The 17034-nt window shown below is 43.0% G+C and overlaps 2 protein-coding genes across 3 annotated transcripts; both read left to right on the top strand.

Moving 5' to 3' along the window:
• The first annotated feature begins 4221 nt into the window (after positions 1–4221).
• Positions 4222–6906, top strand: LOC132465532 (uncharacterized). The gene is made up of 6 exons (XM_060062209.1): positions 4222–4236; positions 4477–4859; positions 5024–5245; positions 5520–5753; positions 6198–6317; positions 6708–6906. The coding sequence occupies exons 2-6, from the start codon at positions 4488–4490 to the stop codon at positions 6780–6782; spliced, it is 1023 nt and encodes a 340-aa protein (XP_059918192.1). The 5' UTR covers positions 4222–4236; positions 4477–4487; the 3' UTR covers positions 6783–6906.
• A 2834-nt stretch (positions 6907–9740) lies between these two features.
• Positions 9741–16735, top strand: LOC132465531 (uncharacterized). 2 transcript variants are annotated; one of them, XM_060062208.1, is made up of 10 exons: positions 9742–10434; positions 10642–10799; positions 13059–13205; positions 13538–13711; positions 13956–14120; positions 14550–14693; positions 14769–14868; positions 15109–15491; positions 15656–15877; positions 16205–16735. In XM_060062208.1, exons 1-10 carry the CDS (start codon positions 10239–10241, stop codon positions 16484–16486), a joined length of 1971 nt encoding a protein of 656 aa, XP_059918191.1. In that variant the 5' UTR covers positions 9742–10238; the 3' UTR covers positions 16487–16735. The 2 variants fall into 2 exon arrangements, with proteins under 2 accessions (XP_059918190.1, XP_059918191.1); XM_060062207.1 differs by having other exon boundaries at positions 9741–10434; positions 14550–14868.
• The last annotated feature ends 299 nt before the right edge of the window (positions 16736–17034 follow it).

Raw genomic sequence — 17034 nt, 5'->3', positions numbered from 1 at the left:
GAGAGAGATAATCCAATAGTAGGGAACGATTTTCATATTGCATCCAAGGGCTTTAAGTACTTGGGGATACAGATCACCCCCAAAATACAAGATATAATCTCAGAAAATTATAACCCAATTCTATCATCTACCAGTAATACTCTGAAGAGATGGTCAGATCTTCCCATATCTCTGATTGGTCGTGTAAACATACTTAAAATGAATATCTTACCAAAATTCTTGTATCTTTTTCAATCTATCCCACTTAGCCCCCCACCTACCCTATTTCCTAAACTGAAGGAATTAATGACTAATTTCATTTGGAATAACAGGCGCTCAAGACTTAGGATATCCTTACTTTATCTGCCATATGATAGAGGGGGCCTACAAGTGCCAAACTTTCTATGGTATTACTGGGCAGCCCAGATCAAGGCAATAATGCACTGGTTCTCAAATGAACCTAAAAATTCCTGGGTTGAAATAGAAAATTACACCACATCCCCCTTGCCATTAAAGTTATATTTATTTTCTGATTCATTAAAGAACCTGTTAAAGAACACACACAACCCCTTTGTTAAAAACTCCATCATAGTCTGGCACAAAGTGCAATCACATTTAGGTATTGATTCAGACCTCTCAGGGTTCACCCCAATATGGGGAAACCACCAATTCCCAGCAGGAAGAAACGACTCAGGGTTCAAATCATGGGCAATGAAAGGTATTAGTAAAATCAGGGACATGTATAATGCAGATAAGGTATTGTATAGTTTTGAGGAATTACATGGTGCTTACAATATACCCAGGAACCACTTCTTCAAATATTTGCAAATTAGGAGTTTTATTTTGAAAAAATACAAACAACAGATAAACAAACCACCACTGTCCAGTCTTGAAGAGGTTATACTAAATCATATGCATAGTCGTGGTCAGGTTTCGGTGACTTATAACTTAATTGTGGAAAACTCCAATGAATCTTCAAATGACACGAGAATGAAGTGGTCCAGTGACATGGATGCAGAAATTTCTGAGGACGAATGGGAAAAGGTGTGTCACACAGCACAGACTCAAACTATAAGCACCAGGTTTAAACTTATACAGTATAAATGGATTATGCGCACATATATAACTCCTTCCCTTTTGCACCGCTTCAATAACAATAACCCTGACCTCTGCATTAAGTGTGGTCTTGAAGAGGGCACACTTTATCACTGCCTGTGGACTTGCCCTAAAATAAGGGAATTTTGGGAAAAGGTAATAGAACGAATCTCTGACATAAACTCCACCAGATTGCCCGTCTGTCCTAAGCTGTTCATTCTTGGACTTGTCCCAACAGACTTAAGGTTATCCATTACAGATACAAATATGGTATATGTGTGCTCACTACAAGCTAAATACTGTATTGCCACTTCATGGAAAGCTATGGAGGCACCTTCTGTCAATTTTTGGTTCAAGACCCTGTCCAATACTCTGGCCATGGAAAAAATGACTTATGCTAAAAGGGGGAAGCTACAGATTTTCTACAAAGTATGGGAACAATTTACAGACTTCTTGGAAAGTCAACAAGATGTACAAGATGTATAGGCTGTATACTTTAACTTTCTGACAGTATTGTAATATTTTTTCTTTTTTTTGTTTTTTTTTTGTCTTTCTTTCTCTTTCTTTAATGTTGTTTTGTTGATGTCTTTTATCCAAAAAGTATTTTCCTTCTATGTTGCTAAGCATATGTATTTTCATGTATGTTGTTGTACAAGTTGGAAAATTTAATAAATACAATTCTAAAATAAAATTTAAAAAAAAAGTACAGACGGAGCTCAGTGGACCAATTGCGAACTACTGCGGCTGCTCTAATTAAACCCCAATCTATTCGGAATAAGTGTATACATGGCGATTAAAACAGACTACACCACCTCTTCTATTCGACATAGAATCTATGCCGAACAGATAATTGTATTCCGAATGAGGCGTATATATGATCACTTTCTGTTCCGCATAGAAATCTATGCGGAACAGATGTGTCCATGTGAACGCGGCTAATGAAAATCAAAACATGTCAGATATGTACATAGGTCCATAACAGTTTGTAACCCACAGTAAAATGGGGGTATTATCCTTAATGGTTTGCATATCTTACATTTCCCATATCTTGGGATCTATGGGATTTTCTTTGGTTTTCCCCCTGGTATGGAAAATAGTATCCCATATCGTTTTTTCAAGTAATTGTATCGAAGTTAGAGAATCCAGTATTGTGGCAACGATAGAGTCATTCACTGAGATATGGCAGGAGGTATTCAGTTAGAGCCAGGTAACTGTGGTTCAAAGGAAGGCTCATTTTCCATCAAAGCTGCGGAGGAGCTCTGCAACAGCTCCTGAAGCCCCAGGTTGACTTGTGTCTACCACAGACGGTCTAAAGAGGTGTCTACTGGTGTTGTGCTCTCCAGGTCAGCCCTGGGTCCCACCCTCCTGTGTGGTGGTTCACCATCTTCCAGGAGGTCCACCGCCTCCTCCGGTCCTCCTTCCCCTGGGTCAGGGTGAGGGTGGACAGGCCAACTGTCTTCTGCAGCCCATAGCTCATCACCAGGTCTCTATTGTTGAATAAGATGCTTCATATTGGTGACTTATACGTTTTTTAAGAGAAAAAAGCAGATTTGAAATCATTGATTTGTACTCTCTATACACAAAGTTAAATAACACATTTTGCAGTGTAGTAACATACTTAATTTCCATATTGTAATATTTGCTTGACCCTTTAATGTTGTCATTTGCATCCCTACTGTGCTAAACACAAATTCAACCCATAGAATCAATTGGCAAATTAACCAAATGCTTTCACAGAGAAACATAACATCAAAATGACAAATAGGTCCTGTGTGAATGCTAAGTGGCAGCATGCCTTCTGGGTCCTTCTTCCAGCTGGCTAAATACATCATGGCCCGTCTGGAGAAACAGTTGATCCCCTGGAACGGTCTGGAGAAGGCTCTGCTCACCGCGCCACACATCTTCCAGCATTACGCCGTCTACCTGGTGGCTAATAGCATAGCCGGGCTGGTCCCGGATCAGCTAGCACCTAGCCAGAAGGACCTGCTGGTCAGTGACAGGGCTTTGCAGGACATAGTAGCATTTCATTTTTGGCATCAATCGTATTGCATATCTGTTTGAAAGTTTGCTAATGAAAGCGATAGTTCACTTTTACTGATACTGCTTAGAAATAATACGATAAACAACATGTATACTTCTGAATACAAATAATTAGGATCCAAAAGATGAAATACATCCGAGTTGGGTAAGGATTTTTGAAATAAAAGCTACCCATATATTTTGTATATTGCATCCGTCCAGAGGATGGAGTGTACGCTGAAGAGCCTGCCTCCCGGCTCCATGCTCACCGTCAGCAGCGACCTGGTGGACGACCTCATGGTCAAGCTGGTACTGAGGCTCCTGCCCCTGAACGGCGAGGGCTACAGACCACTGAACCAGCAGACGCTCCTGACCACCACTCTCAAGGTAGGTCTAGTAGCAGTAGTGCTACAACTACTGCTAGGGCTACTGCTTCTACTACAGCTACTTCTACTACTCCTGCTACTTCAACTGTTACTACTTCAACTGCTATTATTAAAACTACTACTTCCACTTTCTACTACTACGACTACTGCCACTTCTACAATATATATAGTATGTTAGTATATTACCCATGCTACTGTTAGATTAGGTGCTTCAGCCGACCCTGCTGATAATTGTAGATATGGATACGTATCGTACAAAACCATACGTCCTGCTCCAAACTTGTTTGCTGCCTTTCTTCTTCTCTCCCTCTTCTTTGTTAGTGCTATATAAATAAAAACAAAGTTGCCTCACTGTCCCATCTTTCATTTCCATTCTTAAACCCTCCGGTCCCCTCCATCTCTTCTCCTTCCCTTTCTCTCCCAGATGAGTTGTTTCATCCTGGCCACACTAAGGAATATGCCCGGCATCACCGTGGACACCAGCCTCCCTTGTCCGTGCTGGGACATCAGGAGGCTTGCCATGCTGGTTCATTGCGGCCTTACCAAGTCCTTGGGGACCTCTCTCCAGGTAGGATTGGTTGCCGATGAATGTATGGTGGAGGAGCACTGGCTGAGGGCGTCTTCTCTCTTGTCTCTGTTGAAGGGCCCTAATGTGCTCGTCTCCATCCTTTGGGAGGTTGTCGAGGCCCTGCTGGCCCGGTACCATTCAGACCGCCCTGAGGAATCCTCCATCCCAAATCCTCCATCCCCACCCAAGGTAACAGCTTCAAACAAAGTGTTCTAATTATTAATAAATCCTTATTCAAAGAAATTCAAGAAGTTGAAAGGCAATTTTTGTTATGCCAGTTTAATTAGCAACTTTAGCAATTGTAGAATACATCTCTTTAATACTTACCGTAGTGAAAGACATTTCTGCACCATTCGAGGAGCCCTTGACAATGTGTTGGATTGTATTCATACGTTGCAGTCTTTGACTCTCTTGTTGTTCTCCTCTCAGTTCCCAGGGTGATGCAGGAGGAGCAGGAGATGGAGGAAGAGCTGCTCAGCCAGAGACTTCCTGAGCAGCTCAGGGAGCAACTCTACGGGACGTTTGGCACGTGGGTCCAACACGGCAAAGTCTTTGGCAGGGCTCTCCCACCGATGAGCACCGCAGAGCAGGACCTCAGAGGAGCGGACGCAGCCGTCCCCAGCAACACTCTGGCTGACGACCCTGTCGCTCTGGACCCCAGTCTGGACGCCCCTCAGAAGGAGCAGCCCGACAGCCACAGCCGTTGTGATCCGTTTGTGATGGAGAACAGTAGCTCTGGCCCTGTCACTGGAGATCCCCTTCCTCCAGCAGCTCATTCAGAGAACGGAGAGTCTAACTCCGTCTCCACAACCGTAGGTTTATCATGACACAACAAACCAAGACTGCAAGTCTAGCACCACATACATGTGCATAATAGCAGCTCGAGAACACGTGATAATAAAATCAAAGTAGTATTGAACCACTGGTTTGGTTTTAGACAGGCTAAGCAGTCCAGGTGTCTTCCTCTGTAAAACAGGACCCGGTTGTGATCCAGCGGTCCACCGTTGGATTCATTGTGGCCCAGCTGTTCAGAGGCCGGGACGAAATGTCCTCCCCGTCCCACATCGACCGGTACCGGGCCTTCCAGAACCTGGTTGTCCGGGAAGTCCACCTCCTGCTGCAGGAGGACGCCACCATGAACCAGTACAACCCTGGGTTTGAGCGGACCCTGGAGCACCTGAAGGACCCCGTGCAGGAGGTCTGCTTTAGGTTTAGTTATAAAACCAAACAACAAATTAAATTTGTTTAAAAAGGACAGGAACTGTAAAGTACAACGAGCAAGGTGAAGTTGGCAATTTGCTTAGAAAAGTAATAAAATTCATAAAACATGACTTAATGATGTACAGTATATTGTGGTCCTGTTTTATGTAGAAAGGAGGACTTGGTCAAATGCATAGAATACTTGTAGAATACGTGTAGAAATGCGATTTCATAATTCGGATAGAAGGATTAAAGGTCAGGTCATTCAACAGGAGAAGCTGGGTCTGCAGCTTCGCTGGGTCCTTGAGGATAGGCTGAAAGAGGCCTTGCCCGGCGTGTGCCTGTCCAGGGACGGGCTCATGAAGGACCCCCCGAACACCCTGCTGGCCTGCTCCCTGATCGCCACAGAGGTGCTTGATCACCTGAAGACCTCTGTGAGCTCTCCTGACTACAACAATGAGGCAGAGGAGTGTCTTCACGGGGAACAGTTGTTGGCCCCCGCTAAGGTTAGTCATCTCAGATCCTGGTGTAACAGTCCTTCACAAAGGCCCTGACGTGGTGGGCAACACACAAAGAAATGTTTAAGATAAGCCTACTACCTTTGCCCTGGCTCATAAAATGAGCAGACCATCTTGACACGTTCGGAACCTCTTTCAACGCACATTCAACGCCCTTACGTTGCCTGATTTGTGCGTGTGCTTCATTATATGATCAATTACGTTAAAACAGACAATACAGCATGCTGAACAAAGATACTATGACACTCGCTTGCGTATTGCTGGGACCTGGTAGATGTCTTAACTACTCAAACATTATTACTTCTACAGCCAGTCAACCTTGAGAAATGTATGATTAGCAAATATACAAAATACTCATCAAACTTTGATTGTTGACCGTTCGGATTAGGGTGACCGGGTACTTCAATGTTTCTTATTTTTATTATTGAACAGGACCCCCAGAATGCCCTGCTGGCCTCTAATGAACCGGACCCCCAGAATCCCCCTGATGACTTCAAGGGAGCAGAGGAGTGTCTCCACGGGGAAGACACAACGTTGGTCACCTCCCCTAAGGTCAGTCATCTTAGTAACTAGTGTAGCAGCCTATCACACAGGCCACAACGCGGTGTCATTTACAGTAACAAAGGTTTCTGTCATTCCCAAGTGTAACCTACAGAGTGCTGCCTTCTGGCTGAGTCCTTTCAGTCTAACATCACATGATACACAAAGCAACGATTTTACACATGGGTGATAATATGATGCCAAAAAAGTTGTTACTTAGAACCATACAAATTTATGTTTTTTTTACTGAAGGGAAGCAAATGGATGATATTTGGCTATGATCACCATCACCATCATAGCCAAAAAGCAAAGCTATATTATATTGTATATCGTACATAAATATGGAAGATATTATTTCTGCAGATTGATCATTAATATTCTTTGTTTGTTATTACTCAACAGGAGACTGTGGAGGTGAAGAAGAAAAAGAGGAGGTGGTCTTGGCTTCGCCGGCTCTTCACCTGCAAAAGAAAATAAGCACGCCACTGCTTGTATATAACTTGCATTTATTGTTTTTCTTATTATTGTTTTATACCTTGATTTATTTTGTACATTTTTGGAATGAATTATTGTGCTCAAATAAATGTTTCCCTGAATTCTCTATACTATGCATAAGACTCTAAATGGCAATGTTAAAAGGCATGTAGCTTCGAGGGCCTGTGGTTGCGAGGCAGTTTCAAATCAAATTGGTGGTGGGAACTCTACAACAGTCATTTAAGCTGTGCTTTTCATACATGTGCATTGCCATGTCCGTCTATGTGGCAAAGAGGTACGGGGAGCTATAGGCCAAAGCATTAACATATTTTCTCAAGGCATCTGGGAGTTTGTTGCCTGTTTATGCTTGCGAGATACAACAAACACACACACAAACACACACACACACACACACACACACACACACACACACACACACACACACACACACACACACACCTCATACTGAGTTATCGGTCCTATAAAAAAAAAAAAAAAAACTGTATACGCTGCTCTGCTCCGTTTGAAACTTATAATTGTTATCATAGACTTCTCACGCTTTAGGGGCAGGTTGAAACAATCAGCATGAGCCGGATCTTTGCTTGGCGAACGGGATTCAACCTCCTTATGGCAAAAGTAAATCCATATCCCACATCTGGCGTCCGTCGTCCAAAAGTCAACCAATTATTTACTTTTGTCCAAATTCCATCCCATCAACAGTTGCTTGTGTGTGTGTGCCCGCTGAATCACCGCGTCCTTGCACTGGCAGCGGCGCAGTTTTTTTTTTTTTTTTTTTTACTCCCGAGAACAGGGAAGTTAAGCTGCCATTCAGGTGCAAGTGAATGAGGATGCCATGTGATGATGCCCGCGCTCACGCAGCGTGGAGGCTCGGCGAGGCGAACAGACACAGAAACACCACCGACTGCTGGTAGCGGGACGGCGTGAAGACCTCTCAGGCAGCCCTGGGCTTGGAACAGCCTCGTCTCTGTGAACTATTCATTCATATAATCACATGAAATAATATGATAAAATATTTCAGCCCATCATAAAAAATAAATAAATATATTTTTCAAAATATCAACCTGAGTTCAGGATTGCAGTTGTGAGTGCCCCATGACTCTCTGAGTGCTGCATGATATCAGGACATCAAAGACAGGGCTGACTCGGACACCGGCGAGGGGTCCTGAATGCGGACCCCTGGTCCCTTTGTATGTCCCTTTCTGTCTGTGTCCCTCCATTGCAGATGCACCTCCATCTTTCCCTCTTTCGCTCTTTGACCATGACTTTCCTCCTCCAGCTCCCCCCTGTGTGCTCTGTCCCCTTATCTTTATGTCTCTCACTCTCTCCTTCTCTCGCTATCTGTCTCTCTCTCTGCCCCACTCTATCTACCTCTCCTTCTCACCCCCCACTGTCTCTCTCTATCTTTCTCTCTCCCTCTACCCCTCTCTCTCCCCCTCTCTCTCCCCCTCTCTCTCTCTCTCTCTCTCTCTCAGGTGCAGCGGTGGTTCCTTTACTTGTGTGTTTCCCAGTTATTGAGTAGAGCTCCATACTGTACTGTAAGCCTACAGGTTGTTGCAAAATCACTTATTTTCTGTGAATGCCAACCATATTCATTGTCTTTAAAGGGCTTAAATGGAATGGGAAAATAAGCATTAACTAAGTTACACAAGTTCAACATGTTAATCAGGGTTATAAATTTAGAAGACCTCTAATAACCATAAAATGGTTATTAGAGGTGTCATAAAACAAATACCAATAGCAGTGTGCAGAGTAAAAAAATATTTGGAAGAATTATAGCATTATGTTGACACATTCACATTGTGTGTGTGTGTGTGTGTGTGTGTGTGTGTGTGTGTGTGTGTGTGTGTGTGTGTGTGTGTGTGTGTGTGTGTGTGTGTGTGTGTGTGTGTGTGTGTGTGTGTGTGTGTGTGTGTGTGTTTGGTAGTTTCTGAGTGTCTTTTCTTTAAATTATTTATCTTTTAAAGTTAAATAAAAAACCACTCTGCTCACAAGAGTACTGTATATCTGAGTACAGAGGCTCAACTCTGTGGCGTCTGTGGAAACACAAAGTTGTTACATGACGAGAAGTGACAGGATGAGGATTTAAAGCAAGGAAGCTCAACTGGATCTGTGGATTTAAGGCATTTAAAATCTATTTGATGCTCATGGAAAATACTAGCGCTCATATGGTTTTCAATTCTTTCAAATCCTGTTGAATCCATTCATTTTTTAGGGTAGAATAGTTGAGTGCTTTCTGTTTGATGCAGAGTGGCAGATAACCAGCCAGCCGCAAAAAACACAAAAGTGCAATGACTAAATTGCTGAAAGCCAAACGAGCAGTTTTTTTCTTGAAATCTAAATATATGCTTTTTCTTCACTGTGTGTTTATTGATTCATTTATTTGACAGGGACATTGCACAGCTCATTAGCAGTACCAGAGTTATATAGGCAAATTTACATCTGTAGTCCCTGGGAAGGAAGCATGGGGCCGTAACTATTTTCGTGTCAGTGTGTCTATGTTTGTGTGTGTGCGTCGTGTGTGTGTTTTAATTGCAATTGTGTTGCATCCCAAGGCTGAGCTATGACGCCCTGAATTAGAAAGGTTTTTGTTCCAGTGGTTAGTGGGCCTGGGAGACAGGCCAAGCAAACTTAAGTTTGTTGTTATTTGGCTCTCGTTTTTTTGCGGGACATGGACTGAACTTTACATGTTTTCCCATTATTAAGGGAAACAAATGTATCTTTGTTTTGAGCAAATTGAATAAATAGCCATTTAGGTTTTGCCAGTGTAGCTGTGTGTCCTTACATGGCATGAGTCTCATGAACTCTAGCTACTTTTGTAATATAATTATTCCAAAAGTAATATTATTATTACATAATAATGTTAATATTATTATATTATTATTATTGTAATATATTTTATAATATTATGCTGATTGTAACACACTTTTTCAGAAATAAGTTATAACATGTAATTTCTGCCACTAGTGATTGCTCAATCAAAACAATAACAAAATACATAGTTTGATGAAGTTATGGAGTAGTGTGGGATCATAGGAGATCGCCACCAGCTGAGAGACCATGACCTCCGGCAGAGGTCATGTTCACGGACAGGTGAATGTGTTCAAGTACTATTGGCGTTCAGTCACGTAATGTAGTTTAATTCGAATGAAATTGCTACAAGTAACAAAACAGCTTTTGCAACCTTGCAGTAACATTAATATTTTAAGTAGGAAAGTAAAAGTTTTGAGTATGAGTATTTCTGACAGCTAGATTAACCTCATATGTTACAGTATTAAACATTGTAGAACGTACTATTGAAAAACAATGCAATATTAAAAAAAATTCATCCATTCAAGGATGAAAAAGGATGCTAAGCATTAAAATGTATAATTTGCATCATTGTCACTATGGTAACACAACTTGTTGACACTCACACTTTTTGCCATCAGGCTCTTTGACATGATGTCACCATGCCGAGTGATGGAATTCATATGCTATGTTGACTGGTTTCCGTGGCTCTGTTCTTCATCAGTTTACCTGGTACCGTGCGAGAACGTCGTGTTTTTCACTGCTCTCTCCGTGCGTTTTTTTGGCTTCTGCTTTTCCAACATGCATTGCATTGTCGTCTCACCACCCTCTCCAAGACCCTGTGAAGGTAAATATTTAATAATAATAATAATACATTTAATTTAGAGGCGCCTTTCAAGACACCCAAGGTCACCTTACAGAGCATAAATTTGTTAGTTACTTCAACTTATCAGCTGTACCATTACCTCAAAGAGCATGTTGAACAAGGGCTGTGATGTTGGAGGGTAGGATGTATGTTGGAAAAACTAAACTTTGTAATTCCATTGGCCTTCAGGTCATCTTGGAGTACAACCGGACCCTGGACCCTCCCTCCGGACGTCCAACTCTGAGGTCAAGGCCGCTGTCAACTTCACCCCTGCCTCGGCCCCGCCCTGGCGGGTGGTGGTGTCTGGCTCCTCCCTCAGAGCAGTCATCACCCAGCTGCTGACTCAGGTAAGCTGTCCCCCGGCCCCATGGGCACCAGTAGACTACTGTCCCAGACAGTGTCTGTCTACAGTACCAGGGCCGGCCCTGGGCATAGGCAGTATAGGCGAATGCTAAGGGCGCATCCATCCGCAGGGGGCGCCAAAAAATAAATATATATATATATATATATATAAAAAAATATATATATATATATATTATTATTATAGAAATACAGTAACTCTATTTTGTTTATCTTTAATGTAGGCCCTGCTGGCTATATAGCCAACTGGTCACTTTGTCGGGCTCTTGTTCACCTTTCTATCTTTATTTCTCTGGCGCTAACTGTTCCCTATACATAACTCCGCTTAATACATGGCTATTGATTTAATTTATTGACTTATCGAAGCAATATGTGGTTTTAAATGTGGTTTCATTATTTAGTAAATCAGGGCGTAGCGCGTTGCCAAGCAACGTGTAAACAACGTAACCGGAGTTAACTGGTCATGCAGTGTTTGTTTTAAAAAAATAAAAGGAACAGCAGCTCTCAACCTAGCTGGTCCGCTGCTCAATCCAAACCCCCACGCTTCAATGAAAATCAAAACATGTCTGCTATGTACATAGGTCCATAACAGTTTGTAACCCACAGTAAACTGGGGGTATTATCCTTAAATTATCCAATGCATTGTAGTAACCATTGTTGGAGCAGTGTTTATTCTCAAGCTGATTTGGATGATAGTTTGTGGTTTGCATATCTTACATTTCCCATATCTTTCATATAATAATATATTATTGTATTTTTTTTACACTTCACTTGAGTGCTTGAGAACCAAACTAGATATCCATCCTACATTTAATTGTATTTACAATAATTAGAATCTGAACTCATATCTATTATTTTGCTTATGAATGCCTTTAGTAAACATCATGCATTTCTTTGCAGTATTTTGTGCATACCTTATTGTATGATTGATTCATTGTCACTGTTTTTTTTATTATTATTAAACGTTCATTCCGCAGTATTTTGTGCATACCTTATTTATAGTGTATTTATGATTCATTGCTCGTTACTTGGTTTGTCTCAAAGACAAAGCTTTGCAGCTTCTCTGAGTGTATGAACATTGGTAGTCGAATTTACTGTGCGATCCAAAGGGGCAGGGGGCGCCAGCAAAAATCTTGGCGCCAAATTGGTCAGGGCCGGCCCTGTACAGTACTGTTGTCAAAAATATAGATTTTTAAAATAGATTAATATCTCAATGCTCTGTGCGACGGTGTTAGCTAAAAGTTAGCCATAACTCAACAGCTAGCATGTAAAGCGGAGAGACTCCGTGACCGGTTTTCGATAGAGAAAGAAAACGGCAGGAGTGCTTTTTAGAAGTACTTTGACTTTGAGGCAAATACCCTAGAATTGTCAAAAACGAATGTACACCCATATGCAAGAAGAAGGTTTTGTGTTTCATAACTGCTTTTGCTCGCAAATAACAACTGAAGAAAATACTTCCCCTTATCGTTTAACAACCAAAAATGATGTCTTACCTTTGTTGTTTAGGTTCACGAATTTGAGTTTGATTTGATCGCATAAAACCCACTATAACAGATAATCCAGTGTCTTGGTTTGCAACTAAACATGATGATTTTTACAATCAATGACAAAGGAAATAGGACAATCTCCTTTAATCAGAATACATGTCCTTCATCGCCATCTGCTGGGAATCTGGTGTATTTGTGAATGTCAAAATTGTGAAAATTGTCCATTCGATTCTCATGATATCTAACTGTTTGTGTCTCACATTACTTCAGGGCTACCTACTGATAATGACCAACTGATAGTTATTTCAGGTGGAAATGTAATCTTCCACTTAAGCTGTGTTCCAGCTTTATTCACTCTAACTAAGTTGTATCGGCATTGAATATTTCACTTGCACAAGAATCTTTCTTTGCACACCATGATGACATATTATAGCCATTGCAGTTGTGGAAATATGCTCTTTTTACTTTGGGTATGGGATTTTCTTTGGTTTTCCCCCTGGTACGGAAAATAGTATCCCATATCGTTTTTTTCAAGGTATTGTATCGAAGTTAGAGAATCCAGTATCGTGGCAACGATAGAGTCATTCACGGAGATATGGCAGGAGGTATTCAGTTAGAGCCAGGTAGCTGTGGTTCAAAGGAAGGCTCATTTTCCATCAAAGCTGCGGAGGAGCTCTGCAACAGCTCCTGAAGCCCCAGGTTGACTTGTGTCTACCACAGACGGTCTAAAGAGGTGTCTACTGGTGTTGTGCTCTCCAGGTCAGCCCTGGGTCCCACCCTCCTGTGTGGTGGTTCACCATCTTCCAGGAGGTCCACCGCCTCCTCCGGTCCTCCTTCCCCTGGGTCAGGGTGAGGGTGGACAGGCAACAGGCCAACTGTCTTCTGCAGCCCATAGCTCATCACCAGGTCTCTATTGTTGAATAAGATGCTTCATATTGGTGACTTATACGTTTTTTAAGAGAAAAAAGCAGATTTGAAATCATTGATTTGTACTCTCAATGCACAAAGTTAAATAACACATTTTGCAGTGTAGTAACATACTTAATTTCCATATTGTAATATTTGCTTGACCCTTTAATGTTGTCATTTGCATCCCTACTGTGCTAAACACAAATTCAACCCATAGAATCAATTGGCAAATTAACCAAATGCTTTCACAGAGGAACATAACATCAAAATGACAAATAGGTCCTGTGTGAATGCTAAGTGGCAGCATGCCTTCTGGGTCCTTCTTCCAGCTGGCTAAATACATCATGGCCCGTCTGGAGAAACAGTTGATCCCCTGGAACGGTCTGGAGAAGGCTCTGCTCACCGCGCCACACATCTTCCAGCATTACGCCGTCTACCTGGTGGCTAATAGCATAGCCGGGCTGGTCCCGGATCAGCTAGCACCTAGCCAGAAGGACCTGCTGGTCAGTGACAGGGCTTTGCAGGACATAGTAGCATTTCATTTTTTGGTATTGCATATCTGTTTGAAAGTTTGCTAATGAAAGCGATAGTTCACTTTTACTGATACTGCTTAGAAATAATGCGATAAACAACATGAATACTTCTGAATACAAATAATTAGGATCCAAAAGTTGAAATTCATCCGAGTTGGGTAAGGATTTTTGAAATAAAAGCTACCCATATATTTTGTATATTGCATCCGTCCAGAGGATGGAGTGTACGCTGAAGAGCCTGCCTCCCGGCTCCATGCTCACCGTCAGCAGCGACCTGGTGGACGACCTCATGGTGAAGCTGGTACTGAGGCTCCTGCCCCTGAACGGCGAGGGCTACAGACCGCTGAACCAGCAGACGCTCCTGACCACCACTCTCAAGGTAGGTCTAGTAGCAGTAGTGCTACAACTACTGCTAGGGCTACTGCTTCTACTACAGCTACTTCTACTACTACTACTCCTGCTACTTCAACTGTTACTACTTCAACTGCTATTATTACAACTACTACTTCCACTTTCTACTACTACGACTACTGCCACTTCTACAATATATATAGTATGTTAGTATATTACCCATGCTACTGTTAGATTAGGTGCTTCAGCCGACCCTGCTGATAATTGTAGATATGGATACGTATCGTACAAAACCATACGTCCTGCTCCAAACTTGTTTGCTGCCTTTCTTCTTCTCTCCCTCTTCTTTGTTAGTGCTATATGAATAAAAACAAAGTTGCCTCACTGTCCCATCTTTCATTTCCATTCTTAAACCCTCCGGTCCCCTCCATCTCTTCTCCTTCCCTTTCTCTCCCAGATGAGTTGTTTCATCCTGGCCACACTAAAGAATATGCCCGGCATCACCGTGGACACCAGCCTCCCTTGTCCGTGCTGGGACATCAGGAGGCTTGCCATGCTGGTGCATTGCGGCCTTACCAAGTCCTTGGGGACCTCTCTCCAGGTAGGTTTGGTTGCCGATGAATGTATGGTGGATGAGCACTGGCTGAGGGCGTCTTCTCTCTTGTCTCTGTTGAAGGGCCCTAATGTGCTCGTCTCCATCCTTTGGGAGGTTGTCGAGGCCCTGCTGGCCCGGTACCATTCAGACCGCCCTGAGGAATCCTCCATCCCCACCCAAGGTAACAGCTTCAAACAAAGTGTTCTAATTATTAATAAATCCTTATTCAAAGAAATTCAAGAAGTTGAAAGGCAATTTTTGTTATGCCAGTTTAATTAGCAACTTTAGCAATTGTAGAATACATCTCTTTAATACTTACCATAGTGAAAGACATTTCTGCACCACTCGAGGAGCCCTTGACAATGTGTTGGATTGTATTCATACGTTGCTGTCTTTGACTCTCTTGTTGTTCTCCTCTCAGTTCCCAGGGTGATGCAGGAGGAGCAGGAGATGGAGGAAGAGCTGCTCAGCCAGAGACTTCCTGAGCAGCTCAGGGAGCAACTCTACGGGACGTTTGGCACGTGGGTCCAACACGGCAAACTCTTTGGCAGGGCTCTCCCACCGATGAGCACCGCAGAGCAGGACCTCAGAGGAGCGGACGCAGCCGTCCCCAGCAACACTCTGGCTGACGACCCTGTCGCTCTGGACCCCAGTCTGGACGCCCCTCAGGAGGAGCAGCCCGACAGCCACAGCCGTTGTGATCCGTTTGTGATGGAGAACAGTAGCTGTGGACCCGTCACTGGAGATCTCCTTCCTCCAGCAGCTCAGCCGGAGAACGGAGAGTCTAACTCCGTCTCCACAACCGTAGGTTTATCATGACACAACAAACCAAAACTGCAAGTCTAGCACCACATGCATGTGCATAATAGCAGCTCGAGAACCTGAGATAATAAAATCAAAGTAGTATTGAACCACTGATTTGGTTTTAGACAGGCTAAGCAGTCCAGGTGTCTTCCTCTGTAAATCAGGACCCGGTTGTGATCCAGCGGTCCACCGTTGGATTCATTGTGGCCCAGCTGTTCAGAGGCCGGGACGAAATGTCCTCCCCATCCCACATCGACCGGTACCGGGCCTTCCAGAACCTGGTTGTCCGGGAAGTCCACCTTCTGCTGCAGGAGGAGGCCACCATGAACCAGGGCAACCCTGGGTTTGAGCGGACCCTGGAGCGCCTGAAGGACCCCGTGCAGGAGGTCTGCTTTAGGTTTAGTTATAAAACCAAACAACAAATTCAATTTGTTTAAAAGGAAAGAAACTGAAAAGTACAACGGTTCGCTCTCTATCACATCCATGCATTGTTAACCTGCATGGTTTTCCTAATTTAATAAATGCCTGCAAGGTGAAGTTGGCAATTTGCTTAGAAAAGTAATAAAATTCATAAAACATGACTTAATGATGTACAGTATATTGTGGTCCTGTTTTATGTAGAAAGGAGGACTTGGTCAAACGCAGAGAATACTTGTGTAGAAATGTGATTTTATAATTCCGATAGAAGGATAAAAGGTCAGGTCATTCAACAGGAGAAACTGGGTCTTCAGCTTCGCTGGGTCCTTGAGGATAGGCTGAAAGAGGCCTTGCCCGGCGTGTGCCTGTCCAGGGACGGGCTCATGAAGGACCCCCCGAACACCCTGCTGGCCTGCTCCCTGATCGCCACAGAGGTCCTTGATCACCTGAAGACCTCTGTGAGCTCTCCTGACTACAACAATGAGGCAGAGGAGTGTCTTCACGGGGAACAGTTGTTGGCCCCCGCTAAGGTCAGTCATCTCAGATCCTGGTGTAACAGTCCTTCACAAAGGCCCTGACGTGGTGGGCTACACACAAAGAAATGTTTAAGATAAAATGAAAACATTTCATAAAATGAGCAGACCATAATTTGTTTGTGAATGTTCAATGTCTGCTTACTGGCTTTCTTGACACGTTCGGAACCGCTTTCAACGCAACGCCCTTACGTTGCCTGATTTGTGTGTGTGCTTCATTACACGATCAATTATGTTAAAACAGACAATACAGCATGCTGAACAAAGACACTATGACACTCGCTTGCGTATTGCTGGGACCCGGTAGATGTATTAACTATTCAAACATTATTACTTCTACAGCCAGTCAACGTTGACAAATGTATGATTAGAAAATATACAAAATACTCATCAAACTTTGATTGTTGACCGTTCGGATTAGGGTGACCGGGAACTTTAATGTTCCTTATTTTTATTATTGAACAGGACCCCCAGAATCCCCCTGATGACTTCAAGGGAGCAGAGGAGTGTCTCCACGGGGAATAACACAACGTTGGTCACCTCCCCTAAGGTCAGTCATCTTAGTAACTAGTGTAGCAGCCTATCACACAGGC

The sequence above is a fragment of the Gadus macrocephalus genome, chromosome 10 (assembly GCF_031168955.1).
Source record: "Gadus macrocephalus chromosome 10, ASM3116895v1".
NCBI lineage: Eukaryota > Metazoa > Chordata > Actinopteri > Gadiformes > Gadidae > Gadus > Gadus macrocephalus.
The sequence above is the reverse complement of the archived record's forward strand: the minus strand, read 5'-3'. Positions and strand labels throughout refer to the sequence as shown.

Bases quoted from the DNA above. Each gene is read 5' to 3' on its own strand.
- LOC132465532 (XM_060062209.1), top strand. From the start codon at position 4,488: ATGCAGGAGGAGCAGGAGATGGAGGAAGAGCTGCTCAGCCAGAGACTT. The intron at 4,860-5,023 runs GTAGGTTTATCA...TCTGTAAAACAG, and splicing joins CTAACTCCGTCTCCACAACC to GACCCGGTTGTGATCCAGCG. The intron at 6,318-6,707 runs GTCAGTCATCTT...ATTACTCAACAG, and splicing joins CGTTGGTCACCTCCCCTAAG to GAGACTGTGGAGGTGAAGAA.
- LOC132465531 (XM_060062207.1), top strand. From the start codon at position 10,239: ATGATGTCACCATGCCGAGTGATGGAATTCATATGCTATGTTGACTGG. The intron at 14,121-14,549 runs GTAGGTCTAGTA...TTTCTCTCCCAG, and splicing joins TCCTGACCACCACTCTCAAG to ATGAGTTGTTTCATCCTGGC. The intron at 15,492-15,655 runs GTAGGTTTATCA...TCTGTAAATCAG, and splicing joins CTAACTCCGTCTCCACAACC to GACCCGGTTGTGATCCAGCG.